Genomic DNA, 25042 nt, shown 5'->3' with positions numbered 1-25042 from the left:
ACCTGGATCTCCTGGTTGGAGCATTTGTACCATGATGCTGGAGAACATGCAAGGATGCACTTTAGCAGTGTGCACGGATATACAAGAAGATAGTTCCTAGAATTAACTGTGTCACTGCATTTATTTACATTATATTGGTATCCTTCCCCCGAGTTAATTATGCCCTATTATGCTTCTAATGCTGTCATTATTTTAGTATCGTAACTTTTACTGTTCTTGAGTATTTAGTCAGCACATCTTTGGTTCTGTCCATTATCCTCTAATCATGGTTTGTTCATATATTACACAGAAATGTTATGGATTTGTAAATATGAGCAATGATGTGTCACTGAGATCAGGGAGAGCAGTATTTTGCCCATTTTGTGGTTTTCAATGTGGTGATTAAGCTGATTGGTGTTCCTTTACATGGAAATAATTTTCAGGAAAAAAAAAAAAAGAAATTAAGTTAGTTCCTTAATGTCTGGTCATGGCATTTGTATGAACTATGAATAATAGCGGTATATGTAAAGGAAATTAAGGGAGGTTTTACCTGCAATAATGTTAACTTTTATTAAGTAAAATGAAATAGAAAAAGATCTTTTCTTCTTCCTGTAGGTAAATACTTATGATATCTAAAGCCTGTAACCTTTGAAGGTTGCCCCACAGCAACTCGTACTGATTTATCTGGTATCTTGAGCTGAAGTAATGCTGAAATAAACATTTAAAGGGTTGGGCTCAATGCGTTTTGGGGGGGGGGAGAGGGGTAAGCGTAACAACTTTTTTCCCTTTAAATTCAAATTGCAATTATTAACATCAAAAAATTTTCGACAGTGGAGAAACTGCAAAGAAAAGATGACCTGCAAAGATTGACTTAAATTCTGTTATCTGAACCACAAGTGAATTTCCTTTTGACGTCAGTAGGAATAGTGTCTGTGTTACGGAGAGTAAAATATGACCCGTTGTCTCTTTGCTTGTCTATTATGAAACTGCAGATGAACCTGCATAACTGAACAGAGATGCCTGGACAGATTTGATTGCCTTTGCTAATTGTTAGTCTGGAACCTGGCATTTGCATGAAATTACACTGAATATTTTATTTTGCACACTTTAAACCAATCTAAGTTTAAAGAAAACAACTAGAGGTTCATAACACAAATAGCCAGGATTTGGAACATTTTGTTGTATTCTCTGTTTTATTATCATTATTTGTTTGGGGTTTTTTCCCCAAATTAAATTTTCCCCCAATCAAATTTTGCAAAATCAAATTTACCACAACTGGAAAGGCTACTTCTTTCATTACTGAGTAATATTATTTCTATGAAGTTTTCTTGGAATCATCTATAAATTCCAGCAGGTCACCTTTTTTGTGATTCTTCTCTGCTGCCATTAGTTATACACCAGTGAGAAACTACAAAGTGATTACGCATGGCAATCATCTGCAGTGTTGCTTCTGTTAGAAATAAACCCTGCTTAGCTGATTTTTTCAAAGTGGTAATTGCCAACTTTGGCCCTCAGTTATAGCTTTGGCATAGCTTTTGCTTGTTAGGCTTTAGGAAATATTTTAGATCAAGTTTGAAGAAATGGAGATTTGCAGTCACATTATGAGATAGTTGTGTGATGGATTCCTGGGGTTTACTGAGCAATTTATAGTAACAGAGCAGAATCTCTCACCTCACCATTACAAAGCCTTTGTACAGGGCATGATATACTCTCTTGAAATTTTTAGAAAGCCTGTTTCCTGCTGTAAGTCTCATGGCTCTTTTTTGTGCCTGATCAAGACGGTCAAATACCCACAAGGCAGGAGGACTTCTTTGGGGAATACCTGGTGGAGTTCCCCCAATCTTTAAAGAGTCTTCAAAGAAGAACAGCATTTGACCCTGTTTTTTCTCCAAGAAGACAAGCCCTTTTAATGGAACTGGACAAATAAATCACATATAAATAATCTTTTCCTTTCAAAATAATTATATAAAACTGTAGCAAAGCCAAAGTTGTTGGGATCCATGACTACTTGGAAAGAGATATAGAGTTATAGAGTCTTCATGTGAGTTGGTAAATAGACCAGATAGGCGAACACAGGAATTTGAAGGTGATATGGAAATTAAGTGTGGTTTGGGGAATAAAAAATCTACCAAAAAGGGGGGAAAAAAGAGATTTTTTTTTTTTTTAAGAAAAAATCTTACTTGAATTAATACAGTGGAAAACTAGGATTATTATACCTTCCTAGAATTTCTGAAGAATTATTTTTATATGTAGTATGTTGACTAGCCAGTGCACTCCTAGATTATTTTGGACATATTTCTGGGAAATAAGCCAACACTGATAAATATTCTTGATGTTTGGAAAGCCTCTAGGATGAATCTAGTGATCATAGTATTGTAAGTGTGAAATTTCACTCTAGAAAAGGTAGGCCATTTAACTTTATGAAAAAGGCAGGTTTTTTTTTAAAAAAAAAAAGTGAAAGATAAGTAACTTTGAATGGTATATATCAAATTAGTTACAGAAAAATGAGAAGTGTTTCAGAAGTTGAAAAATACAATTGGAACATCCTGAGTCAGAGAAACTAATTCAAGTAATTCTCCTGGTAAACATTTTTCTTACCTGTGTGTATTCCAGCACCATCCTTACATGTGTTGTGCACCTCACTCTTCCTTATCCAAAACCTCAAATTAACTACAGTGACCTTAAAAAAAAATTGGACCAGAGCAGAACCGTGTTTTTTGCCCAGTGCCAGCAGCCAGTCCTTCAGTTTATGTACAGTGCAGGCAATGTCTGTGGGCATTTTTTGAAACACAGGTGTTTATTAAGAAGGAAAACAGAAATCTATCTTTCTCACTTTAGTGGCTTCAATTTTCTGTAAATAAGAAGAGCACATACTAGGATTTCTGGCTTCTAACATCATTCACTGATATACACATTTATTACAAAAAATCCAATTTCTTTTTTAAACCAATTCTTTTCTCAAAGTTGAAAACAATTCTAGGTAAACCTAAAAATCTTACTCAATGATTCCTTTAAATAAAATTGAGTACCATAATACTGATACTTTACTAATCTTAAGATATTCTATTCAGTTATTCTTTCATTTTACTGTAAATGGCATCTTTAGTGTACCTTCAATTTAATGTGGATACCATTTCAAAAAGATCTTAGGATAATTTACACACTACTTTAGTCCCTTCAACTTATATGGGCTGATTAACATGCAAATTTTGCTTTTATAAAGAAAAAGTATGTTGTTTATTGATTTGTTCAAGTTACATCTGTGTTGTTCAGCTCTACAAAAATATCCAAGTAATGACCTCTTAACTTGATCTGTGTTGAATTGACTGAAGTAATTCTGTAAAATATCAATTGAAAATTTCTCTCTCAGTAACAACGAATTGGGAGTTGTTAAATAAAGAGTCTATTTCTACCCAGTACAGAAGGATCTCTATTGATTACATGGTAGGCACAAAGTAAAAGAATCAATAGAATTGATGTCTACAGGCCATGTCCTGCTTCTTTCACTTTGAAGATGGAAAAATTTCCATGGCTTCAGTTGTTTTCAACAAAGAACTGCAGAGAATTCACTTTGTCATGATGCTGCCACATCGATATTATAATGAAACTGTCTTGTATATCAAAATAGATACAAGTAGAAATTTTATTGTAAAATCATCTCAAGTTATAAAATTAAGAAAGTCAGTTTTCTTTTTGTCTAAATTTTCTTGCATTGAAGAAATTTTTCAAATCAAATACCTGACCATTAATTTTCAAAGCACTGAGGTTGACCTATTGTTTCAATAAAACAATCTTCTGTGGAGCACTTAAGAAATATAAACTTTAAATAAACGTTTTAAAACTGGCCTGTCTATAAAGCACTATAGAGAAATAATTCCTCTGAAAAATATGCTATTTACAGTCAAATAATTTCATAACTAAAAGAAAAAAGGCAGTAATGTGGTTTACTAGAAATCATCGCATTCTTGTTGTCAAGGTTTTAATCAAAATCCTAGGCCTTGTGGAGTAATCTAGGGATTTTCTCTTGTGTTTTATTAGTTGTTTTTTGAACTATAATCCCAGTAATGAGCAAGTAACAAAACTCAGCTGTACATGTGAAACTACCACCTATCACAGTTCTTTCAGTCTCAAATAGGATAACCAGAGCATAACTACTGTGAAGCAATACAATTATGAATTTCTTGAGGGGGAAAAAGGAGAGATAAGTGCACAGAAGTCAGCTAACACTGATGCATGGGTGGCTACAGCATGCAAAGGGTTAACAAGATTTTCATTTTAGATAGTTGCCGTAGTAACAATCAGAGAGCTCAGGCTGTATCTTTTCTATTTGTGGGGAATGTTTAGATTTACACAGTAGCTCAGCTTATTATATATCTGCCTTGATTGCTGGATAAGGTTCGTTGATTAAAAACAGAATAAGATGCATTTTTATAATACTAAGGGAACCCGCTGCCCCCCGCCCCTGCCTCCCATCACTCTTTGTCCAGACCTCGCTCAGCTCTCCCAGCACTCGCCCGTCAGCCCAAGGTGTGGCTGTAAATCAAGTTTCACTTGAACTTTCAAGGAGCGGGGTCCGGATCCGCCTGAGCTGCAAGCAGCAGGAGTGCTTGGTCCTGAGCATTCCTTTTCTCCTTCGAGCAGCTGATGTGGACCGTAAGGCCATGCTGCCACCAGTGCTGGATCTGAGAGCTCCTTCTGTTGTTTGATGTCGCAGCTTACATTTGCTTGTGCTTGTTAACCATCCACGGGTTAGTAAAAGAAAGTTTGCTCACAGGTCACCTCCATAGCAGAGCAGTGAAGAGGCAGATTTTCAAGCGTTCATCACCCAACTGTTCCCCTTAGAATTAGAAGGAGCTGTCAGAGGCACTGCAGATATGGCCACCTCCCCTCAATGTGCAAATGGATCTGGTCTTGTGAGAATTCCTTCCCTTGAAAACTGAGAAGGCTTGTGACCACCATAGCAATGCCAGCTGTGCAACCTTGCAGTGACCCTAAAGCCTGGAGGCTGCCATGTGAGACCAATGCCCCATGCTGGCAGCAGCCTCTCATCTCACCTGAAGGCTCATATCTCCTGGGAGCAGGGAAAAAACCCTGCTCAGCTGGGACGCCAGGTTGAAGTCTGCCTTGAACAGATGCTGCCACTTAGTGCCAAGTGATATGGGGTAGTTGTTTGAAACAGATATGGTGACTGCACTACTGTGGCATTGTAATGCCAAATTTTGTGACAAGAAGAAAAATTCTGGTATAAAGTTTTACTATCTTGTGTAGTTTGATAGCCTGGTCCGCTCTGATTCTGCCAATTTCTAAAGCTTTTACTCTTTGCGAGCTCTTGATTTTTCATACTGCTGGTGCTGTTTGTGGTGTTAGGTTGATTTCTTGGCTCCATAACACACAACTGAAGAGGGGCTTTCTTTTCCTTTTATTGACTTCACTGGGATATTGAAGTGCTGGGAACATTTGTAAGCTGGCTTTTTTTTTTTTTTCCTTGGGTATCTGAAAATTGATTTGAAAATTTTACTGGAAGCTAAACGGATTTGATTTGATTTTATTTGATTGGATTGGGTTTTCTTTGAACCAGGGAAGGCCTTCAAGGAAAAATTACCTTCTGGAATTAAAAAATAATTTTTTTGTGAAACTGGTCTGAGCCAACAGTAGAATAGTTTTCTAATCACTTAAATTCAGTCTGCAGTGTGGTGGTACACAGCTTGATTCTTATTACCACTTTGAATTTTCAATTCATAGAACAGAAAAAAAAAAATTAACCTGACCCCTATAACCTAGGTGCAAATTTGTTGTTTCTTTTCATTCTCCCTACTTTTGAAAGTCAACCCACTTCCACTTAAGGACCACTCCTTGGACTTGTGATTCCAGAGTCTTTACAGATCCCAACGCACCCCATTAGAGAACACAGAGCTGTAGCACTGCTGGCCCAAAGTGGTTCAATCTGGTAGTTGACAAGAATTTGACATGAATATTCTTTAGCTGTGGATACACCCCTTTACTGCATTAATCATTTTCATGCTGTTTTGTTTCTACACATGAAAGTCAAAGAATCCATCAGCTCCTTTTAAGAAAGCTGCATCACTCTTTTATCAATACTGTCATTTAAACTTAGGATACCAGCCTGTGTATATCTGTCGGTCCCAGAAATGAACACTGGTTCATAGTCAAACTCTTGCTGTAAAGAATTTTAAAAAATTAATTTATTTCTTTCTGAGAATAAGATCCTTTAAATAAATTTGCCAAGCTGCCAGTTTCTTTGTCTATTGTTACTTATTCCAAGTGATAGGGTTTTTTGAGTTTCCTAAAATATGTTAAAATGGGAGGGGCTTGGGCTTCGTTCATTGTTAGTTTCAAGTTATAAACATAGCACCAGGTCCCTATCTCCTTTTACCCCTTCTTTTATGTGTAAATGTTTCGTAAGTATCTGAATGAATTTTCCAAGTCAAATGTATTTTCTTAGAACTGTTTTTTACTTACAGAAAGTCTCTTACCCTTACACCAGCTTCATTGTGTTCAAAACCAAAAGCCTGAAAACAACATTCCTACACTACTTCTTTGTTTCCAGATTTTAAGATCTATTATGCATAGTGTAGTGCGTAATCATAATTATGCATTCATGATGATGTTTGTACTGGCTTAGCTCAGGAATAGTGTGAGAAAGCTAATCTCGAAGCTACAGGCTGTTTTCCTGGACTTTAGATTCTGATCTGAGCTGTTTGTTGAGTCTTACTGGAACCAGAGCACCGTACTCACCAGTCCCGCTGCTGGACTCTCCATCTTTATCTCCAGTCCCAGTGAAGGACCTTCACCGATTCTTTGAAAACTTTTTTTTCATGGAAACTTGTATTGTTGCAGTTCTTAGACATGCTGCATATAATCAGTACACCGAAACAATTTATATGAGAGCTGTGTTACACAACTGTCATACAAACTACAAAAAATGAGGATCGTTTTAGTCTGCCACTGGGCATTTTAGGGAACTTTTTTTCATTCTTGTGTGAGAACAGTAAAATAAAATCCTCATGCTTTTAAGGCAGCAAGGAAAAAATTACCTGCTTATGTGTAGCATATTCTTCAACTGGAAGAAAGTAACTGCTTGCAAGGTAAAGGTTCAGTTCATCTTCTTGGTCCAAGCCTTCTGAAATGAAAGAACATGTTAGCACCATAAATATGTAATTCAGATCTGTGAAAAATCGTATTGATGAGAGAGCACAGAATTTGGGAATGTATTTTCTCTGAAATTCCCATATTAATCAGTTACTTATACCACTGTTATTTATTTAAAAATCTATACAGAATTTGGTGGTATAGAAGAAAGATTAAAGCCCCTAAAATGTTGCATAGTCATATGTTAAAATCTATTGAATTTATTTTCTTGTCAAATCTCTTACTATTTTTAAGGGGTTTCTTACTGATAGTATTTGGGAAGGGGTTTTCAGTGGAAAAGAAGATTAAAATTTTTGCATGAAAACACTATGCTTATCTTATGAAAATTAAACCAGCTAAAGGAAATTTTACAACTTTCTATCTTTGATAGACTAGAAAAATAGAAATTACAAGTGAATATAAAATAACCGAAGATTCCAGTTATTTGCAAACTTTTCCGTCAGTATTATATACAATGTGTATGCAAAGTTAATTCCTCTCCTTATTACTTGTAAACAAGAGAGCATAGAGTAACAGTGAAAATCACGAAAGGGACCTTGTTCCAGTTTATTTTTACATAAGCAATAAACTATCGTGCATAATGCAACAGCATACCAACTAGCAACACACTCACAGAAGATAATTTGAATTTGTTTTACAGACACAAGAAGCTGATTTTAAAGGCATTCCTAAGAAGATTGTCCTTGATTTTACATTATCCTGGAAGGGTGTTTCAATTTGTTCCATTTACTATCGTACTCACTGGGTAAAAAATATCCTAGTGTCTGCTTAATAGTGAAGGAATTTTCTACATGAAGATGTAAGGAGGAATTAGGTTTTACCCCATAATTATATATTAAGTCAGTGTTAAAATACAGTTGCAATCAAATCCTTTCATATCCCAAGGCCACACATTTGATACAGTACATTGGAAGGTCAGAATACTTAGCTGAGTATACACCCCTTGAGACTCAACAGATGTACAGATACGCGGCCTAATCCCAAAAACGCATTCATAAGTCTAGAAGATCAGAATTGAGCCTTAATTCTCTAAAGGACTGCCACAATGTTGTGTGGTCCTTTCATCCAAATTAGAATGATTCATTATGTCTAGTCCATTAGCACCATCAGGGATAGGTGTGGGCCATAAAATCTGCATTAGGATTTCTAAATATGTCAAGGATAATCTTAAAAGGAGATAAACTGGGGTGTTTTAACTGAACTAAAAATAATTAATCAAAGTCATACATGTAGACTTCTGGTTGTTGAATCATGCCTTAAACTTCTACCTTAAATGATTGTGCTATATTAATAAATTTAAAATTTGGGCAGAGGATTATATGTCGGATTTAGATTCTTACTTTAAAGTAAAGTGTTTCCTCTTGGTAAAGATATATAAAAAAAGCCTAATGAAAACAAACATAAAATCTTGAAAGTCATTAAGAATACATAGAAATTCTTTTTCTATTCCCTAATTCACTTTCAAATTAGTTAATTAGGAATTTATATATAATATTTTGTGTGCATTCAGTGTGTGCACCACTGAAGTTCAAGTATTGTGATGCATCACCAAGAGAATTACACTGCAATACCTACACCATTGACTAAAATACCTTTGTATTGAATATATATTTCATAAAGTCCTCACAATAGTCATTGGAAATGTAATCCTAATAGAGCTGCATTGGTTTATACAGTTAAAACATCGGACAAGCATAAACAAGAAACTTTTTATTTTCTATCTCTTGGGTTCTGAGCAAAAAAAAAAAAAAGCAACTAAAAAAGCCATTGTCTTTTACTGCTGCTAAATCATGACTTATTCTCCATTCATGACAAAAACATTCACTTTTCTAAAGTAAAATACACAACTTGTTTTTGCAGTTCCAAACAAAGTAATAATAATATATAATAAGGAGAATCTATAAGTAGCTAATCTGTAGTTCTGTGTAATTATAGAAGGCTTTATGCATGTCCTTTTTCAAATCTTGTATTTTTAATGTATTTATAGAATCATAGAATTGTTTGGGTTGGAAGCGATCTTAAAGATCATCTAGTTCCAAACCCCCTGCCATGGACAGGGATACCTACCACTACACCAGGTTGCTCAAAGCCCCATCCAACCTGAGTTTGAACACTTCCAGCGATGAGAAATCTTATCCTCTGAGGAACCTGTACCAGTGCCTCACCACTCTCATAGTGAAGAATTCCTTCCTTATATCTAATCTATACATACCCTCTTTCAGTTTAAAGCCATTCCCCCTTGTCCTGTCACTACTCCTTTTTCTATTCCTTTTGATAAAAATAAACATATGATACATGAAATTTGAACTTGAAAAGGTGGTTTAAATTATCCATTCCAGGATAAGAAAAAGTATAACGGAGAAAAAAATTACAAAATTGCTCTAAAACAGATATTATTCAGTACCATACTTTAACTAAGCTGTAGATGTAACAATCATTGTGAATGGCTTCTGTGTAAATAGCTGGACCATGGGGCCAGGCATCGTTAGTCCGTATGCAATATAAATGCATTCATGTCTTCAGAAAACCTCTGTAACTGTCCCTTTGGTCATCCAGAATATCTATTGTCACATTAACTACCCCAAACCCCAATGATATTTGTGCAAAGCAAGAGACCAATTGTCAAAAGCTTACCAAGGATTGATGGTTTATCCCAGAGTTTGGTCCCTCAGCCCATCCAGCGTAAACTTAATGTTTGCAGAATTGCAGCTGAGCCATAGAAGCAGAGGATTCATCTATCTTTCATGAGAAATGTTTAGTGAAAGTGAAAGAAGTTACATTCAAGCAAGTTCATTCGACAAGTGTGTACTGGTAAATATCAGCATGGTCTCATTAGCAGAGAAAGAGATGAAATTCTTAGAGTAGACAATAATTTACAACAATAAGGTTAACCCACTAGGAAAAATGCACTGATAATTCAGTGTGAAAGTGTGCAAGCAGCACTGCATTATATCATGTCTAAAGATAAGTTATATAGTGTGTGATTTTATCAGTACAGGTGTATGTCATCTCTGAAATAGTATTATCCAAAGTATTCAACTTTACAGTAAAGCAGAAAGGTTCAACACCCATGGCAGATACCTGAGCGCTAAGACACACTAACAGGGCACATGCTACCCACAGGTATTAACTCACCACAATAGATATGATTCACTTAGAGTTGTCAACTTGCAGAACATCCTCATCATGTTTATACTCGTCACAGCATTGACTAATAATATGATTTCTTGGTTCTGGTCATCATGTAAACACACAGTAAATATATATATGTACTGCTTTCCCAAGGAACAAAATGAACAGGGCAGAGAGTAATAGGAAAAAGAAAATGAGAAAGTCAAGTCAAGAGAGTGATGGCAAAATACACTGCTATCCATGCCATGCTCTTTGAGAAAGGGAGAAATTATGTATACATAGTTAGGTATATATAAAATGGGAAAAAAAGAAGAGGTGGGAGGGCAAGGCAGGGGAGGAGCAGCTCTGGACTGAAGCCAGATGAAGACTTAATGGGAGAGAAGGGCAGGAGTAGAAAGTCCATCAAGGCAGGATGATGTGGGCAGTGGAAAATCATTGAGTGTTCAGAGGTCCAGTTTCCAGCCTTTCCATTCCTGTTCCAGTGAATTGATTGTCATCTCCTCCAGGGCCACAGGAGTAGTCAGAAGAAATCACCAAGACTCTCATCTAGGACAAAGTGCTATAGAATTTGGATTAATTTAAACCTTCCTGGTTTAAAGTTGAAGAAGAGTTCTAAGGATATCCTGGGTTAAATAGAAAAAACTGAAGATACTTTTGAGACCATTACTTTATACCTAAATTAGAGTGACATTTGATTTATGTTTGTTTTACAGACTTGAAAAAAGTGCATTCTAGGAAGGTAACACAAAATGATCCCCATATTTAGTGCACATTTAATTTTCATTAGGAAGGCATATTTGATAGCAATAAAAAATTTGAAATCATATTAAAATCCTGACAAGTGTTGGAAAATACTAACATACCTGGAGTGTGGGGTTTTTTGTTTGAATAATTTCTTTGGTCTGCTTTAGGTTTGTGGGTGAAATGTAGATAGTGGTGATAGATGCATGGTGAAATGTATGTTCAGTTTTGTCACTTGACAAGTGATGATCTCTTGGGGTAAACAGCAGGGTTTCTCAGTTGCAGGGAATCCCAGCTGTCTATTGGGATTCCATCTGTGTGTGTATTTTTTCCCCCCTTATTTGTATTTGAAACATTAAAAGCCTTTGGTTTGACCACAACCTCTTCAAATGTTGCCTATTCTTTTTCTTCTATTATCACCAAAAAAGATACTTTTTTTTTGGAAGTAACTTCTTCTTTTCTCCATCACTAGTTTCATGGCCCATCACAAGCAACAATTCTGTGTTGGTACACAGGTTCTTGACTCTCTTCATGTACATGGGTATCTGATGGATGGTACAGTACTTGAACACTCCTCTGAAACACTGGATCTCATAAAGCTGTAAAGTAGTAACTAAAACAGTTATCCCAGGCTCTCTACAGATTTAGGTGAAATTAACTGCATCACTATGTTTGTATCAGGTTTTCAAAGTTTTTGGGTTGGGTTTGTTTTTTTTTTCAACCACAAGGACTAAGGATTTCAAAAATTTCTTTTGCATTTAGTTTAAGTTTCAGGCTGGAGATTGCCATGTCTTTGCTTTATTTGGTGATGTTGTCATCCGCATGGAGCCACAACACTGAAAACCTCCTGACATCTCCAGTGTTGTGTGAGTGGAGAGGAGTTGTCTTTGCATGTCTAGAAGAGAAAGATGGGGCACTGTTAAGTGCTGTCACAGGCCTTGTCTGGCAGGTTTTCTAGAAAAGCCCTTGAGATAACTGTTCTTCCAAGACTGAGTCCTCCTTGGAAAAAACATAAGATTTTTCAAGGAAGCTACAGAAATGGAAAGGCAGTCCAGTTGATTGCATACAAATTAACAACAAAATGTGTATCTGTGTCTGTCCACTGGACTGTTTAGACGGGATTGTCTAAGGGCTTGATGAGTTTATAATCAGTTATATGTTAAAGAAATACATTGAGACACATCACACAGTGTATGTATGAGGTGATAAAATGGAGCTATAACTCTTATTATTATTCAAAAACATCTTAAACCAAATATTAGTTAATATTTGGGATAGTCTGAGACAAATCTCTGCTATTGCTTGGTCCAGAATGACCCTTAGGAGACCTTCCCAGCTGAACTGATTTGATGAGCTTATGAAGTTTACTGTGTTGAATATGGTGACCATCAAAAGTAAACTTAACCTCTCTAAAGGGGATGTTCTGCAGTTTCAGCATGTCAGAAGGTGTCAACCTTGTGATGATCCAATTGAATTTAAATTGAACTTCAAAGTTGAAACCTCCACTGGGGTATTAACTGATGTTTTACTATGCCATACTCATATCTGAAGGCACCGGAGGTATATTTACAGCTCTTCTCCCAGTATACTCTTCGTTTTAATTGACTACATAAAGTAACACTGCACAGCAGGGCATGAGAACTTTCTCAAAGGGCACAAAGACGTCTTGGTAACCTCCTTTATCTTTCACAGATACTCAGGCTCTTTGGAAGATTTAGAAAGAAAATCTGTTTGCAGGAACCAAAATACAATTAGAAAGAAAGCCTTTGGGTACCAGTGCATCTCCTTAAATAATGTCGAGCACTTCTTGGAACATCGTGCCCTGGACAGGATGGTTGTGTCACAGTGACTTACTGAACATGAGCTCAGTAGCTCAGTACCTATTTCTTACTTCAGCACAGCTTCTTGGGAAACAGCTGGCACCAATCTGACATTTAACATCAGAATTTCACAGACTTCAAATGATCATACTGTATTTCTTTTCAGCATTGGGGTTTCCTCAAGTTTCTGCCAGGCCACACACATCATATGTTGGAAATTTTTGCAGGAAAGAGCCCATCTAATGTTACTTGTCAGCACCGATTCATTTTAGCAAGAGCGCAAAACTATTTTCGGCCTACTGTGATGGCTATTTTTATCTCCATTAACCTCTTGACTGAATATAAACATTTATTGAGTGTTACCTCCCTTGTTTGTCCAGTTGCTTCAAAGGTTAGTGAAAAGTGGTTGCCTTCCTGACCTCTTTTATCCTCATTAACTGATTCTAATTGTTCCCTGAGAGATCACAGTTTTGACCCTGCTTGTCCTTGTCAAATTTGTCTAGTTATGGCACGAAGACATTAGCAGAAATTGCATTTTCAGGTAAAAATTACTCCACTGTAGAATGCACACTTACCTAATGTAGAGCAGTGAACAATACTGTGGTTCTGTAATGTGCCCTCACTTATAAAATGTGAGGTTACTACTGTATGGCCCCATATTACAGACATCCATGACAGCAGATCCCTGTGCTTATACTTAGGCAGTAGGCAGGATGTTTTGTAAGCTTTTGACCAATGTGTAGCAGTTCTTTTGGAGGGAGAAATTAAATTATGTTTGGTTTTTGAATTCTTATTTCTAAGCAGCTGAAATATTATTGCTCCTAAGACAAAAAAGCCTTTTTTTGTGTGTATAAAAAGGTACCTTTCTTAAGATAGAGTTATTCCTAATAGCACTGTAAAAAAAACCCAACAGCATAAAGTAGGTAACACCTACCACTATTTTGGGAATGACCAACTAAATTTTACAGGATGACAAGTATATCTCATGTATTACAGGATGATTTTCATAGAACTCTCTGAAAGTCAGAGCATGAACTACTTCAAGGGGGATGATGTCCCAAAGGTGAAGAGCTGTCATGAAGAATGTGTTGTCTTGCAAAGACTTTCTTCTATGTCAAGCTAAGAAAGCCTTTTGTCCTGTTCCTCAGTGGTTCTCAGCCATGGTTGCACAGTTCAGACAAAGGACCTGGCAGGTCTCAATTAGGTATCTCAAACGGACAGGTCCCAGGCTTCATAGGTTGTAACCAGTGCCTTAAATCCCACAGACACTTAGTGCAGATTAAAAAGCACTGGTGTAATGCGCTCAAAGCACGATATCCTGCTTTAGAAGCGGGTTGCAGCATTCTGCACCTGCTTCAGCTTTCAAATGGATTTAAAATGTAGCCTCAGGTATAGCGCATTGCAGTAGTCTAATCTTGAGGTGATAAAGGCATGACTGATTTAACCATAGCTTCTTGTTATCTTGAACTGGGGTCTTTTCATTTTAACCATTTTAAGGAAATGGCCTTTCCTGAATCAGCAGGCTTGCTTCAGTTCTTACTATGTAATAAGGCACAACAAGAGCAATCCTCTCTCGTGGTGAACACCTCCTGTGAACATGTGAACCTCACAGGATGCCAGACCCCAAGAACTGCTGCCATGGTCCTGACTCGCCTTACAGCTCACACAATATGCCTGTGAGGTGCATCAAAGACAAACCATTGCTCGTATTCCTCAGTGGAGCTGCCAAGCTTTACAAGCAGCCAGGGCCTTGTGAAGTTTTGCTTTCATATTAAAAGAAGTATATTTACATATCTGTGCAGCTTGGGAGCAGAGCTATGGGAGAATGGGAAATTCTTTTGAGGTGTCCACCAGTTTTTCTAGGCTAGCAGAGTTGTGAGACAAAACGTCCTGTTCCTCCTCCAGCCTATCTCTAGTGCTTAGAGACCACTTACAGCTGCAGAGCTGATTAAGAGTTTTACTGCCAAGCCGACCTGGAAGCTAATTTAGTGATAACCATATAGTTCTTTAAGTTCCAAAAAAGCCCTGTAAATGGGGAATGGCAAAGCAGATGCATATGCTGGCTGCTGGTGCTCAGTCTACCTGCTGCTGGCCCTGCTTTGCCTCAGAAGGGATGAGGCACCAGCCTGGGCTCCTCACCTTGACTGGAGGAAACTGAGGCGGTGGCCTGGGACTAAGCCTACCCCTTACTAAAGGAGAAATTAATCTCCATGAGAAAGTCAAATGGTATCTCTGCATCTCATTTTTCCTCAGCAGTATGTGGTGAAGTATAATCCTTTCCCAGGACGTATTATTTGTCCTGACTATGTAGATAATAAACTATTGCCCAGTACAAGAAGATCCTGATATTATTTGATGCTTTTTGATACCACCTTAATGAAGATAATACCCTTAGAGATGGGAGAGACACAATGAAATGTCAGATGTCTGGAAAGAAGAAAACCAGAAATAGGAATTAGATCTTGGGGAAATTAAATAGATGATCCCTTTGGCACTTAAAAGATAGAATTTTGGTTCGTTCTGCTTTTCAACTTGCCCACTAACTTAGAAAAAAAAAACCACCTTGTTTGAATGTCTTAATCATTTATGGTGTACTTGGAAAAGTTCACTAGCTGGATAACATTACACTGTCTTTTGATTGTATGCGGGATTACCAGAGACTGAGAGCACATAAAAGCACAAAAACATGTCAAAGGTTTGACTGAAATGGCAGTTGGATAAATGCAGTAAGTGGTAGAAACATGTCCTGATCCTCCTCTTCATTATTGCTATGGAACCATGGTTGCTAACATTCATGTTGCAGCTTGTATTTAATTTGGGTATGATTCCCAGGTGTGTGAGGAATAGCTACTTTTCATTGTTTCCATGTCAGCCTTAGAACCGTTTTGGTGTGAATTACACTAAAATCCAAGGAGCCCCTGCTGGTCTAGTGGTAAAGACGCCGCGCTATCACCGCGGAGACCCGGGTTCGATTCTCGGTCAGGGCCACTCCCGGGCAGGTGGGGCTCGTTAGCCCTTAAAGGCAACCCACCTACGTCCTAAGGACCTTGCTGCCACCGTCCAAGCTCGCTTGGCCCCGGCAGATGAACCTTAGGATTAAAGGGTGGGCTCAGTTCCGCGCACACTGTGTCTCACCTAAAAAATCCAATGCGCAGGCTGGAAGGTGGAAAGACCTTCCCCGGATCTTCGCTCGCGAAGACTGGCCATTATTATTACACTAAAGTCCAGACTTTTCTGTGATAGAAAATAGAGATCTCATCTCTTGCAGCTCTTTTTCAGTTCATGCCTTGTTTATTTTCTATGCAGTCGATGAGTAAATACTTTGCACTGATTTAATAACTGTTAATATTAGGCTTCTTGATAATTTACATAGGAACTTAACCAAATTTTTAAAAAATAAATAAAATTGTTTTGTTTACTCATCAATTATTAATTAGAATTTAAATTCAAAATGTAAGTGCATGCAGTTGCATTGACTCTAGCAAACACTTTCTGCAACTTCCCATAAAAAAGGCAGTATTAGGAACTGAGACATTACATGTCTCTGATTTCAATATTTTTACACTAGGTAAATATGTTTTTGCTACATGTTACATTCCTTTCTCCTAATTTCATTCATCATTTCTACCTGTTTTTTCCAATACTTATGGAGGATGAATAATGTCATGAAGTGTGTAGAGACGAAGTGTGACTTATGCCCAAACATTTGTATGAAAAATGCAAAATCTGAAGTGAATATTAAGTAAAAGGTACTGTCTTTGATAAAATACTATTAGAATCTAAAAAGGTAAAAAAACCTCAAAATATGAAGAAATTTGATATTTTATATATTTGTCTATCATAATTATTAAATATTGATACATCATAATTATAATATACACATATTTTATATAATTATTAATTATATCCTATTTAAATAAAATATTTTAAATAATATCCTATTTTCAATAAATATTTTGCTGTATATTTTGTGAGTAGGTTCTGTGTAACTCTTTTTATACTTCACTACATTTCTAAAACTGTCATAGATAATAAATGTGGACAAAGTATGTGGAAAGGCCATTATAATTTTCTGTATTTAAATTTTTTTTAACTCTCTTAGTCATAGCACAATAGAACATAAGTGGAGCCAACTAGAGCATTATTGTTGGAATATAAAAATGACTAAATTCTCTTACAGAAGATTGTAATGTCTTGGATAGAATTATATTCTAGGAAAAAAAATAATTAAAAGTTTTGTAGTGGCTGTTGTAGTTTGTACTCTCTGTTGTGGTTTCTTTCTTAATACAGAGAAAAAGAACTGTGAATGATAGAAGCCTGAGTGTCATCTCAGTGCCACATACCGACAAACTCAGGATTACCCACAGGAGTTAAATGTTAATAAATTTGAGGCCTCTGCCTTAGCTCCTCAAATACCAAATTCTTTCAATATAGAGTGTGAAATATGGACAGGAGATAGTTTTATTAAATTGCCTCCATGCCTTTCAAGTGTGATGGTGCTATGCTTTACTTTTGAGACTTTGAATGGATTATTGCAACTTGTTTTTTAGTCTTTTTGGAGACAAAGTGCAGTGAATTATTAGCATTATTATGATTTCAGACATAGTAAAATTACACATCAACACATAGCAAAAGAGGGAAAATTCCATTATCCATTCACAACTATTTCCTATGATAATACAAATGTTAACCAGAACATATCTTTGAAATGGATATCAATTCTTTAAATTCTTTCCTGTCTGTTTCAGGAAATAGTGAGATCCTGTTGATAATAAAGTACAATGTGTCTAAAGTTCACTTCTAAACAGTTGGCCCTTTGCTGTGAAAGTCATCTGCATTCCCTTTATAATTCTCAGCCACCAGAGATCTGCTTAATCTTGGAGATCTGATCCAATATCATTCGGAAAAATCCTTGATAATAGTTTCACCATTCAATCAATGAAAGAACTAAGGCTTCCTGCTTGTGTTTTCTTTAAAAAAATCCTGAGGCAGGGGAATAAGAACTTGGCTTATGGATTTGGAGATTTTGTTGTTTGAAAATAAAATTATTATTACTATTATTGTTCAAGTTCTTAATCAAGGCAAGCAAATGGCATCTGTTTGTTATCATCCTTCCTACAGAAGACAAAGGCTTCAGTCCCTATGGTACTGACTGCTGGCCCCAAGTGGTTGCTGGATGTGACTTGGCAAGGAGTAGAAGACAACAAAAACAACTGCATTGTGTACAGCAAAGGTAAACACAAGCTTTTTTTTTTTTTCTACTTGTGTAAGCTACTGAGACAAACATATACCTGTTGCATAATAGGAAAATTAATAGTATGTCTCCTCTTAATGTCAGTTTTCGTTCTCATTTTCCTCCCATGTCCTGGTTTTCCCTTTTTTTTTTCTTTTACTTATATAAGAACCCCACATAGTCTCTGCAGTTTATTAAATGCTTTTTAAACACCAAAGGACATCAGCTGACATAAGACATACCATCCATTTCTCTCTGAGAGTTAGTGCCTCTTGGGAAACATCAGTAAAATCTATACACTTTGAATGGATAAATTCTTTTTGACATTTTATTGGGCATACTGGATATCGTTTCTCCATGTTGTGTTACGTTACACTGTAGACTACTAACTGAAATCTAGTTTTATAAGAAGAGTGAGGACTTGATCGGACTGTGAAAAGACTTTATGTCAGCATGGTAACAGAGGATAACTGAATCTAGATTTCAGGGTTGTCACCTCTGACATTCCAGTCTCTGTGTAGTGGCACGATGTGATGATGCTTCACTGAAATGTGTTGGCTAGTCGTAATGGGTATCACTTCTGCCTTATGTGAATTGTCAGATCTGATCAACTCAGTACAGGTTCTTATGAGGTTCCTTACCAAACATGCCTTATCTAACCTACCACATCTAACAGCTCCTTTAGATCAAGATGCAAAGGCTTTTGTCTTGCATCTTGAACCAACCCAAAGAGTCTCAGGTTCACTCCATAGCACCATGGATTATGCACCACACTGTTTGGTCAGTCACTGTGAAAGCTTTCTAAATGCGATTATGGAGCCATTACAGCATGTTAAAAAAAAAAAAAAAAAAAAAAAAAAAAAAAAGATAAAACACACCACTTGAGTACATGGAATAAAAATAACTTACTTAGTATAGCCATGTTTGGCATTCACCCTAAAGATCAGGTTGCAAAACTACGACTTTCCTTCCTTGTATTTCAATCACCGATCTCAGCACTTTGTGAGTACTTCAGAACATGCACTGTTCTTGTTTAATTTCTTTTAGGTTTTATTTCTAACCAAACAGACCTACTGAGATCAAAGATTTGTTTGCTGAGGCAACCTAGTGACCATTTCAGCATACAAGCATCCAGGCAAATAAGCATCCATATCAATATATTAACATACAAAACACTAATCATAACATCAAAGACTCCTAAAAACTTACTAGAAACAATTACAACTTGTTCCTATAATCATTGCAATTTATACACTTATAAGAGGATTGCTTTTAAACTGCCACAAGCCTTTGAAAGTTGAAACGCTGAAAACAGGGAATTTGCATGTTAAAAATGAGTCGCACACCAGGGTCTTATAAATTCTTTCTATTATAATTACAGAATGTCAACACATTCATTCTACAACCTGAAACACCTGCAGTACTAGAGAACTGGGCTCAGATCTAAAAAGGGTTGAGCTGCCCTCCCTTCACAGCTTGCTGATTGCAGCCCAAGTGGAAGAAGCAGCAAAGTGCTCTGAGTAACAAACACAGTGAAGCTCTTCTCATTAATCCAGAGCTGCAGTTTGCTGTTCATAGTATTGAATAATCACAGGCAAACTTTTCTGCAACAACTTTTTAATGTAATGGGAAACTACTTTCACTCCAAAATATAGCTTCTACAAATTCCCATAGGATAATATCTTATCAAGTATTACATTCTTTCTGTAATTATAATAATACTTAGCACATATTTACCAGTTGGACTTTTCATCTTCAAAGTACTTTACAAATACTAACTAATTCATTACACAGTTTCAGTGCTATATGTCTGATTTAATCTACTGAAATACAGGCTTTTTTTTTGTCAAATACTGAGAACTTCCTTCAGTTTGATACAATATGATTAGCCCAAAACATTAGTCTTTTCATTCAAAGGTGGTGGATTTTGTTTCACTGATCATAATGGTTATTTTAGTACTTGGTTAACAAGGTATGGTGAGACAGTTATGCAATACTCAAGGCGCATTCCATTGTCTCTACCAGAGATGCCTATTATAACTAAAGTTGAGGGAAAATCTGAGGATAAATACATGTTTAAAAACTGCTACTTCACTAAATTAATGCAGGAAATAAGTTTTAGATATGCTTTGCCTTCACTGCATTCTGTTTCTCTCTTTTCACTTGGAGGTGGCTGTTCTGTCGGTCATTAAGCACCTACTCTTGCCTTGAGCTCTGCTGGGATTTTTGTACTAGAAAGATTAATTGACTTGGATCACAAAACAATGTCAAATAGAAGATGGTAAAATAAATAAATAGAATAATGTTTCTTCCTTCAATTTGTATCTCATCATTCCAGGTTACATTGGTTTGATTTGTGTTAGCTTTCTGTCTCCTATAGTGCCATTACTTCTAATGAAACGGTGTCAGCTGGCATGTAGCTATAATTCGATGTTATGTTGTAGTTGCATGTGTATAATTTTGTTAGTTTGCTTAGCAATACATTGTTATTTCTGAAAGCAATTAGCTGAACAAATGTGTGGAATTGTCTATCTAGCAGATTTGGTCACCTGGGAGCTGTTTTCCATGCTATACTCGAGATGAGTGCAGTAAATCGGCACATTTCTGAGAGGAAGATAAGTTTAGAATTGGCTAGAAGTACGTGGTGCTGGTCGATCAGTTGCTGACTCAGAAGCACATGCCATATTTCCTTTTAGCTTATTATAGTGATATCTTTGAGAGCAGAATTTTCCCCAGATCTTTCAGAAGAACATAGGAATGTCAGTCTGATTTCCAGTTCACTAGAGGTTGTGAGCGCTGTAATCACCCACATATTGCACACAGAATAATCATGGGGAAAGGTGCCTAGAATGCAGGTTCTATTAAAAAGAGTTTGAGCTGGCTAGCTAACTCTCTATTCCCCTTCAATGTTTTCCATAAAATATTTTCTCTAAACAAGCAAACACACAAAGTGTGTGTACATATGTATGTAGATTATATTGCTAAGGTATTACAGTGGAATCACAAATCTTTAGATGAAGAAAACAGTTATTTAAAAACACACATCAGTATACAGTGAATAGCTATGAAATACAGAATACTATACAGTGAATAGCTATGAAATAAATATTTAGTATTTGAAATTAGTGATATTCTAATTATTTTACTTAGTCTAGGATCACTACCTGTATTTTTATAACTACATTTCCCCATACTCAGACAAGTAAGAAAGGAGAAAAACAGTTCTTTAGGGATAGTGAATTTATTATCCCATTTTACAAACTCTGATACAAGCTGGCTACTCATGGCATGTGCCATTATTCCACACCATTTTTTGAAAGAAAACTTTTACAACTATAATTATATTTCTTTAAAAATGTTCTTTATGTTTTAATATTTACCTCAAACTTCTCTCATGTTTGAAAATACTCTGTTCACTAATTTGAGATATGTCCTAGAAACTGAGATTTGAGAGACAGATTTTTTGAATTGTACCTTATCTAAAATTATAAATTTGTTATTTTCAAAAACAGCTACAGTGTACTTCAGGCAAGATATATTGTTAGGAAGTATAGATGCTTGAACTGTATGATCATTGCCACATGGTGTACTTGAGAAACATTTGTGCCTAACAAAGTTGTTCACGAAACCTGGAAAATCTCTAAGACCACAGGTAGGAGTCACCCCACAAACTAGGAGGGGGCTGGGCTATTTACTGCAAATCTTTCACTAGGAGGGCAAGGATTTTAAAAATTAAATTTTGACTGACCAGAATAGAAACAGTGTGAAAAACACAGTTGCACAGACTAAAAACCATGTTCATGTAACAGACATTTTCCTAGATATTATTGAAACCATTTATGGGAAATGCATGGATACCATATGTTTAGTGGCATTGTTAAAAGAGGGGGTCTGTACATATATTTAGCTGTGGGAATTATAAAATCATAAGGCGATTAAGTTAGCTAGTTGTGAAATTCCAATATTGCTTTTTAAATGACTTCAGGATATAGGAGGTGCTAAGGTTATTATCTGTTATCAGGAATACAGCGGAATTGTACGACTGGATAATAACTAAACAACTGACACAATGTAAAATTACATTATCAGTGTGTTAAAACAAAATTGCGCCCTAAAGGAGTCTACATGCCAGCTCAGAGCTGCAGTGTAATTATGCTTAACTCTGATAATTAAAATACAACGGAGATCAACAGAATCATTTTCATTAAGAAAATTATTAATGATGGTGGTATAACAGTAATTGATTGCAGAGCACCACAGGATAACTCTGTGCAGGAAAACCAACACGTGTAACGTGTGTCTGGGCCGGTCAGGTTGCGTTGCGTACCACTGAGCGTGCTGCCGGCCAGGTGGCAGCTGTGGGCACATCTCCTACTGCAAAGCCTGAATCAGAAAATGACCACTTTGCAGGCTACCCCTTGGAAGGAGAGGGATGGGTGCTGGTACGTGGGGTGGTGGGATGGGATCAGGTGCGGCTGCCAAAAAGGAGGAAGCCACAGCCAGTGATTTGTACACTTCTTAAGCCAACCATCGTCTCAGTTTGTGTGAGGCAGTGTTTGATTTTGCATTTCCATTAGTGATTTATGGATGTTATTTCCTCCTCTGCCTGGCCTCACTGCATAGTTTATGCCCTTCGTTATTTCTGAGAGGATGCTGGAGGAGAAAAACCCATCCTCACCCCAGTGCGGTTCCACAGGCACTGCATGACATCTTCGTAAGTGATTCCACAGGATGCTCCTGTTAATTGTGCCGGTGGTGCAGACGCACAATATCAAATGCCATAAAAAGCCTCCATGTCTCCATAAGTGAAATCACAGTCAGTGCCCACTGTGCAACTATAACAAAATCCTTGCTAGGCAGAATGTTGCCTAAGGGTGAGATGCAAGAATTGTCATTTTCTTTTGGCGAACACAAAAACGGGGAGGGGGGGAGTGAATTCAGGGTAGTGCTGCTCAGCACAGCTATGGGATGGGTGCTTGATCAAACAGATGCAGCTTTTGAAAACCGCCTGAGAAAGTCTATTCTCCAATCACAATAGAGAAGAAGCCTGTTAGGGTGGATTTACAGGATGATATTTGTTAAAATGACAGCTGCCCACACTGAAACTGTGTCATGTAGCTAATTTATAAATAGCAGCTCAAGGAAAGGCAGCAGAGTGGAGAGGGCAGGGCAGAAGTCGGGGTTAGAGGCAGAGGGCTGTGCTCGACTCTTCTGGGGCTTCCACTGGCTGCATGGCCCCACGGTTCACTTAAAATAAGTCAGTAAATATCTAACTCTTTACTTAATTCACTGGTACCGGGGTGAGTGTTTAGCTGATGTATGTGCCATATGTTGAAGACACAAACACTGCAAAAAGGTTACTAGTAAAAATTGAAGGCAATTTTTAACTTGCTAATTTAAAATAAACATTCCGATTTTTAACATGCAGGAAAATTCAGCTGTTGTATCAGAAGGGTTCTTAAATTTTTCTTTAGTGACAGAGGATTACTTTTCTTGATTGTTCTCTGAGATCCTTGATACCATGTTTTCCTGAGCAAAAAAGTTTTCAGCCCGCAAATACTCTTTTTTTTGTCCCTACAACTTCAGGCAATGTAATGGTACATTGCACCACAGACATACAGCATCAGGGGCCCTAATGAGACACAGGTCAAACATCGTAAGGAGTTTAAACACTGCTGCATTAGAGTATGAGTATAATTTGGTCTGGGTCAGAGAACAAGTTGTTTAGTAGGCCAAAGGTTAACTTGGGGCATATATTTTAGATTGCAAGGGGCTTCTTTCCACATACTATTAAAAGCAAATTGAGTGAATTTACTTAGTCTGTTCCACATGGACAGTCAGAAAACTGCAGTTCTCTTGTCCTACTGGATGCCTCCATTAGCTAAACAAAACTTTGGTGGTGCTAAAGGTTTTTGTTCTTTCTTTGTATCCACTGACAAAAAAAAATCTGCGTTTTTAAAGCATACATGTGACACTTACCTGAATATCGAAGGTCCATGAAAGAAATTGTTTTAGGTTTCTTTTTCACAATACTGCAAAAATTGCGAAGTAGAATTATAATTATAAGTAGAATTATAATTATGTGTATAATGCTTACATGGAATAATATATCTTCTTTCACAGTCATTGGAAGAATGTGTCGTGATACAGACATAAAGGGCATGATTGGTAGGCAAGTAGATATCAGGCTCCACATTTGGTTTTGCTGGGATGTTGAGAAGGCAGGATGCCAAATAGCACTGTTGCAAATGAAACTATTGCAAATCAGTCCTGATAATTTCCTTGCTGACCACAGAAGGAGAAAATATTTTGTCCCCATCACTAGTGGTTCTTATTGCTTATGGCAGACACAGTGTTGTAGAGTTAATTCAAGTACTATTCAGCTTTAAAGAACTCACAAAGCAGGACTGTATTTTTTCCTTATTTTTATTTTTTACCTCTACAAATAGATCCAATGGGGGATTTTCTGCTTTAGGGAGTTAGAGGTCAGGACCTTGTATATTTTCTTAATTATCTACAATAAAAAGGTTATTTTATTTATTATTACATATCTTTATGGATATGTAGCATACACTGAATTATTACATGCCCTTTAAATTCTAAGCATGTAGATAATAAAGGGAAAATTACAAGAAATACAGGTGTAGAGCTATATTTCTACTTCCATGAAAATGCTTTTGTTCATTATTAGTGCATTATGCTTACATAGTAGCCAAATGTGGGTTTTTTAGGTTGTTTTTATATGTATATTGATTTGGGTCTTTTTTTCTTATGTTTTTCTTATCACTTTTTAGGTAATTTATTTCATAGTTTGAAATTGGAATTGTTTTTCATGGAAAATAGAATACTGACATGATTTGCACAGAATTATATTTTTTGGACAGAAGATTTAAAAAACTGTACACTGAGTTTATAAGTCTCCCAAGAGATGTTCATGATGCAAAAAGAAGCCCAGTATGTACTTCCC

The 25042-nt window shown here is 36.7% G+C and overlaps 1 protein-coding gene across 6 annotated transcripts in view; it reads left to right on the top strand.

The window, feature by feature from the left end:
• The window catches only part of ZFPM2 (zinc finger protein, FOG family member 2), a 306937-nt gene that overhangs the window by 179073 nt on the left and 102822 nt on the right, over positions 1-25042 (top strand). For all 6 annotated transcript variants that reach the window (XM_050305609.1, XM_050305579.1, XM_050305619.1 and 3 more), the window contains one exon: positions 17964-18075. In XM_050305609.1, coding sequence (XP_050161566.1) covers positions 17964-18075 — 112 coding nt within the window. The remainder of the gene's footprint in view (positions 1-17963; positions 18076-25042) is intronic.

The sequence above is a fragment of the Myiozetetes cayanensis genome, unplaced genomic scaffold, assembly GCF_022539395.1.
Source record: "Myiozetetes cayanensis isolate MyiCay16 unplaced genomic scaffold, myiCay2020 scf1, whole genome shotgun sequence".
Classification (NCBI taxonomy): domain Eukaryota; kingdom Metazoa; phylum Chordata; class Aves; order Passeriformes; family Tyrannidae; genus Myiozetetes; species Myiozetetes cayanensis.
The sequence above is the reverse complement of the archived record's forward strand: the minus strand, read 5'-3'. Positions and strand labels throughout refer to the sequence as shown.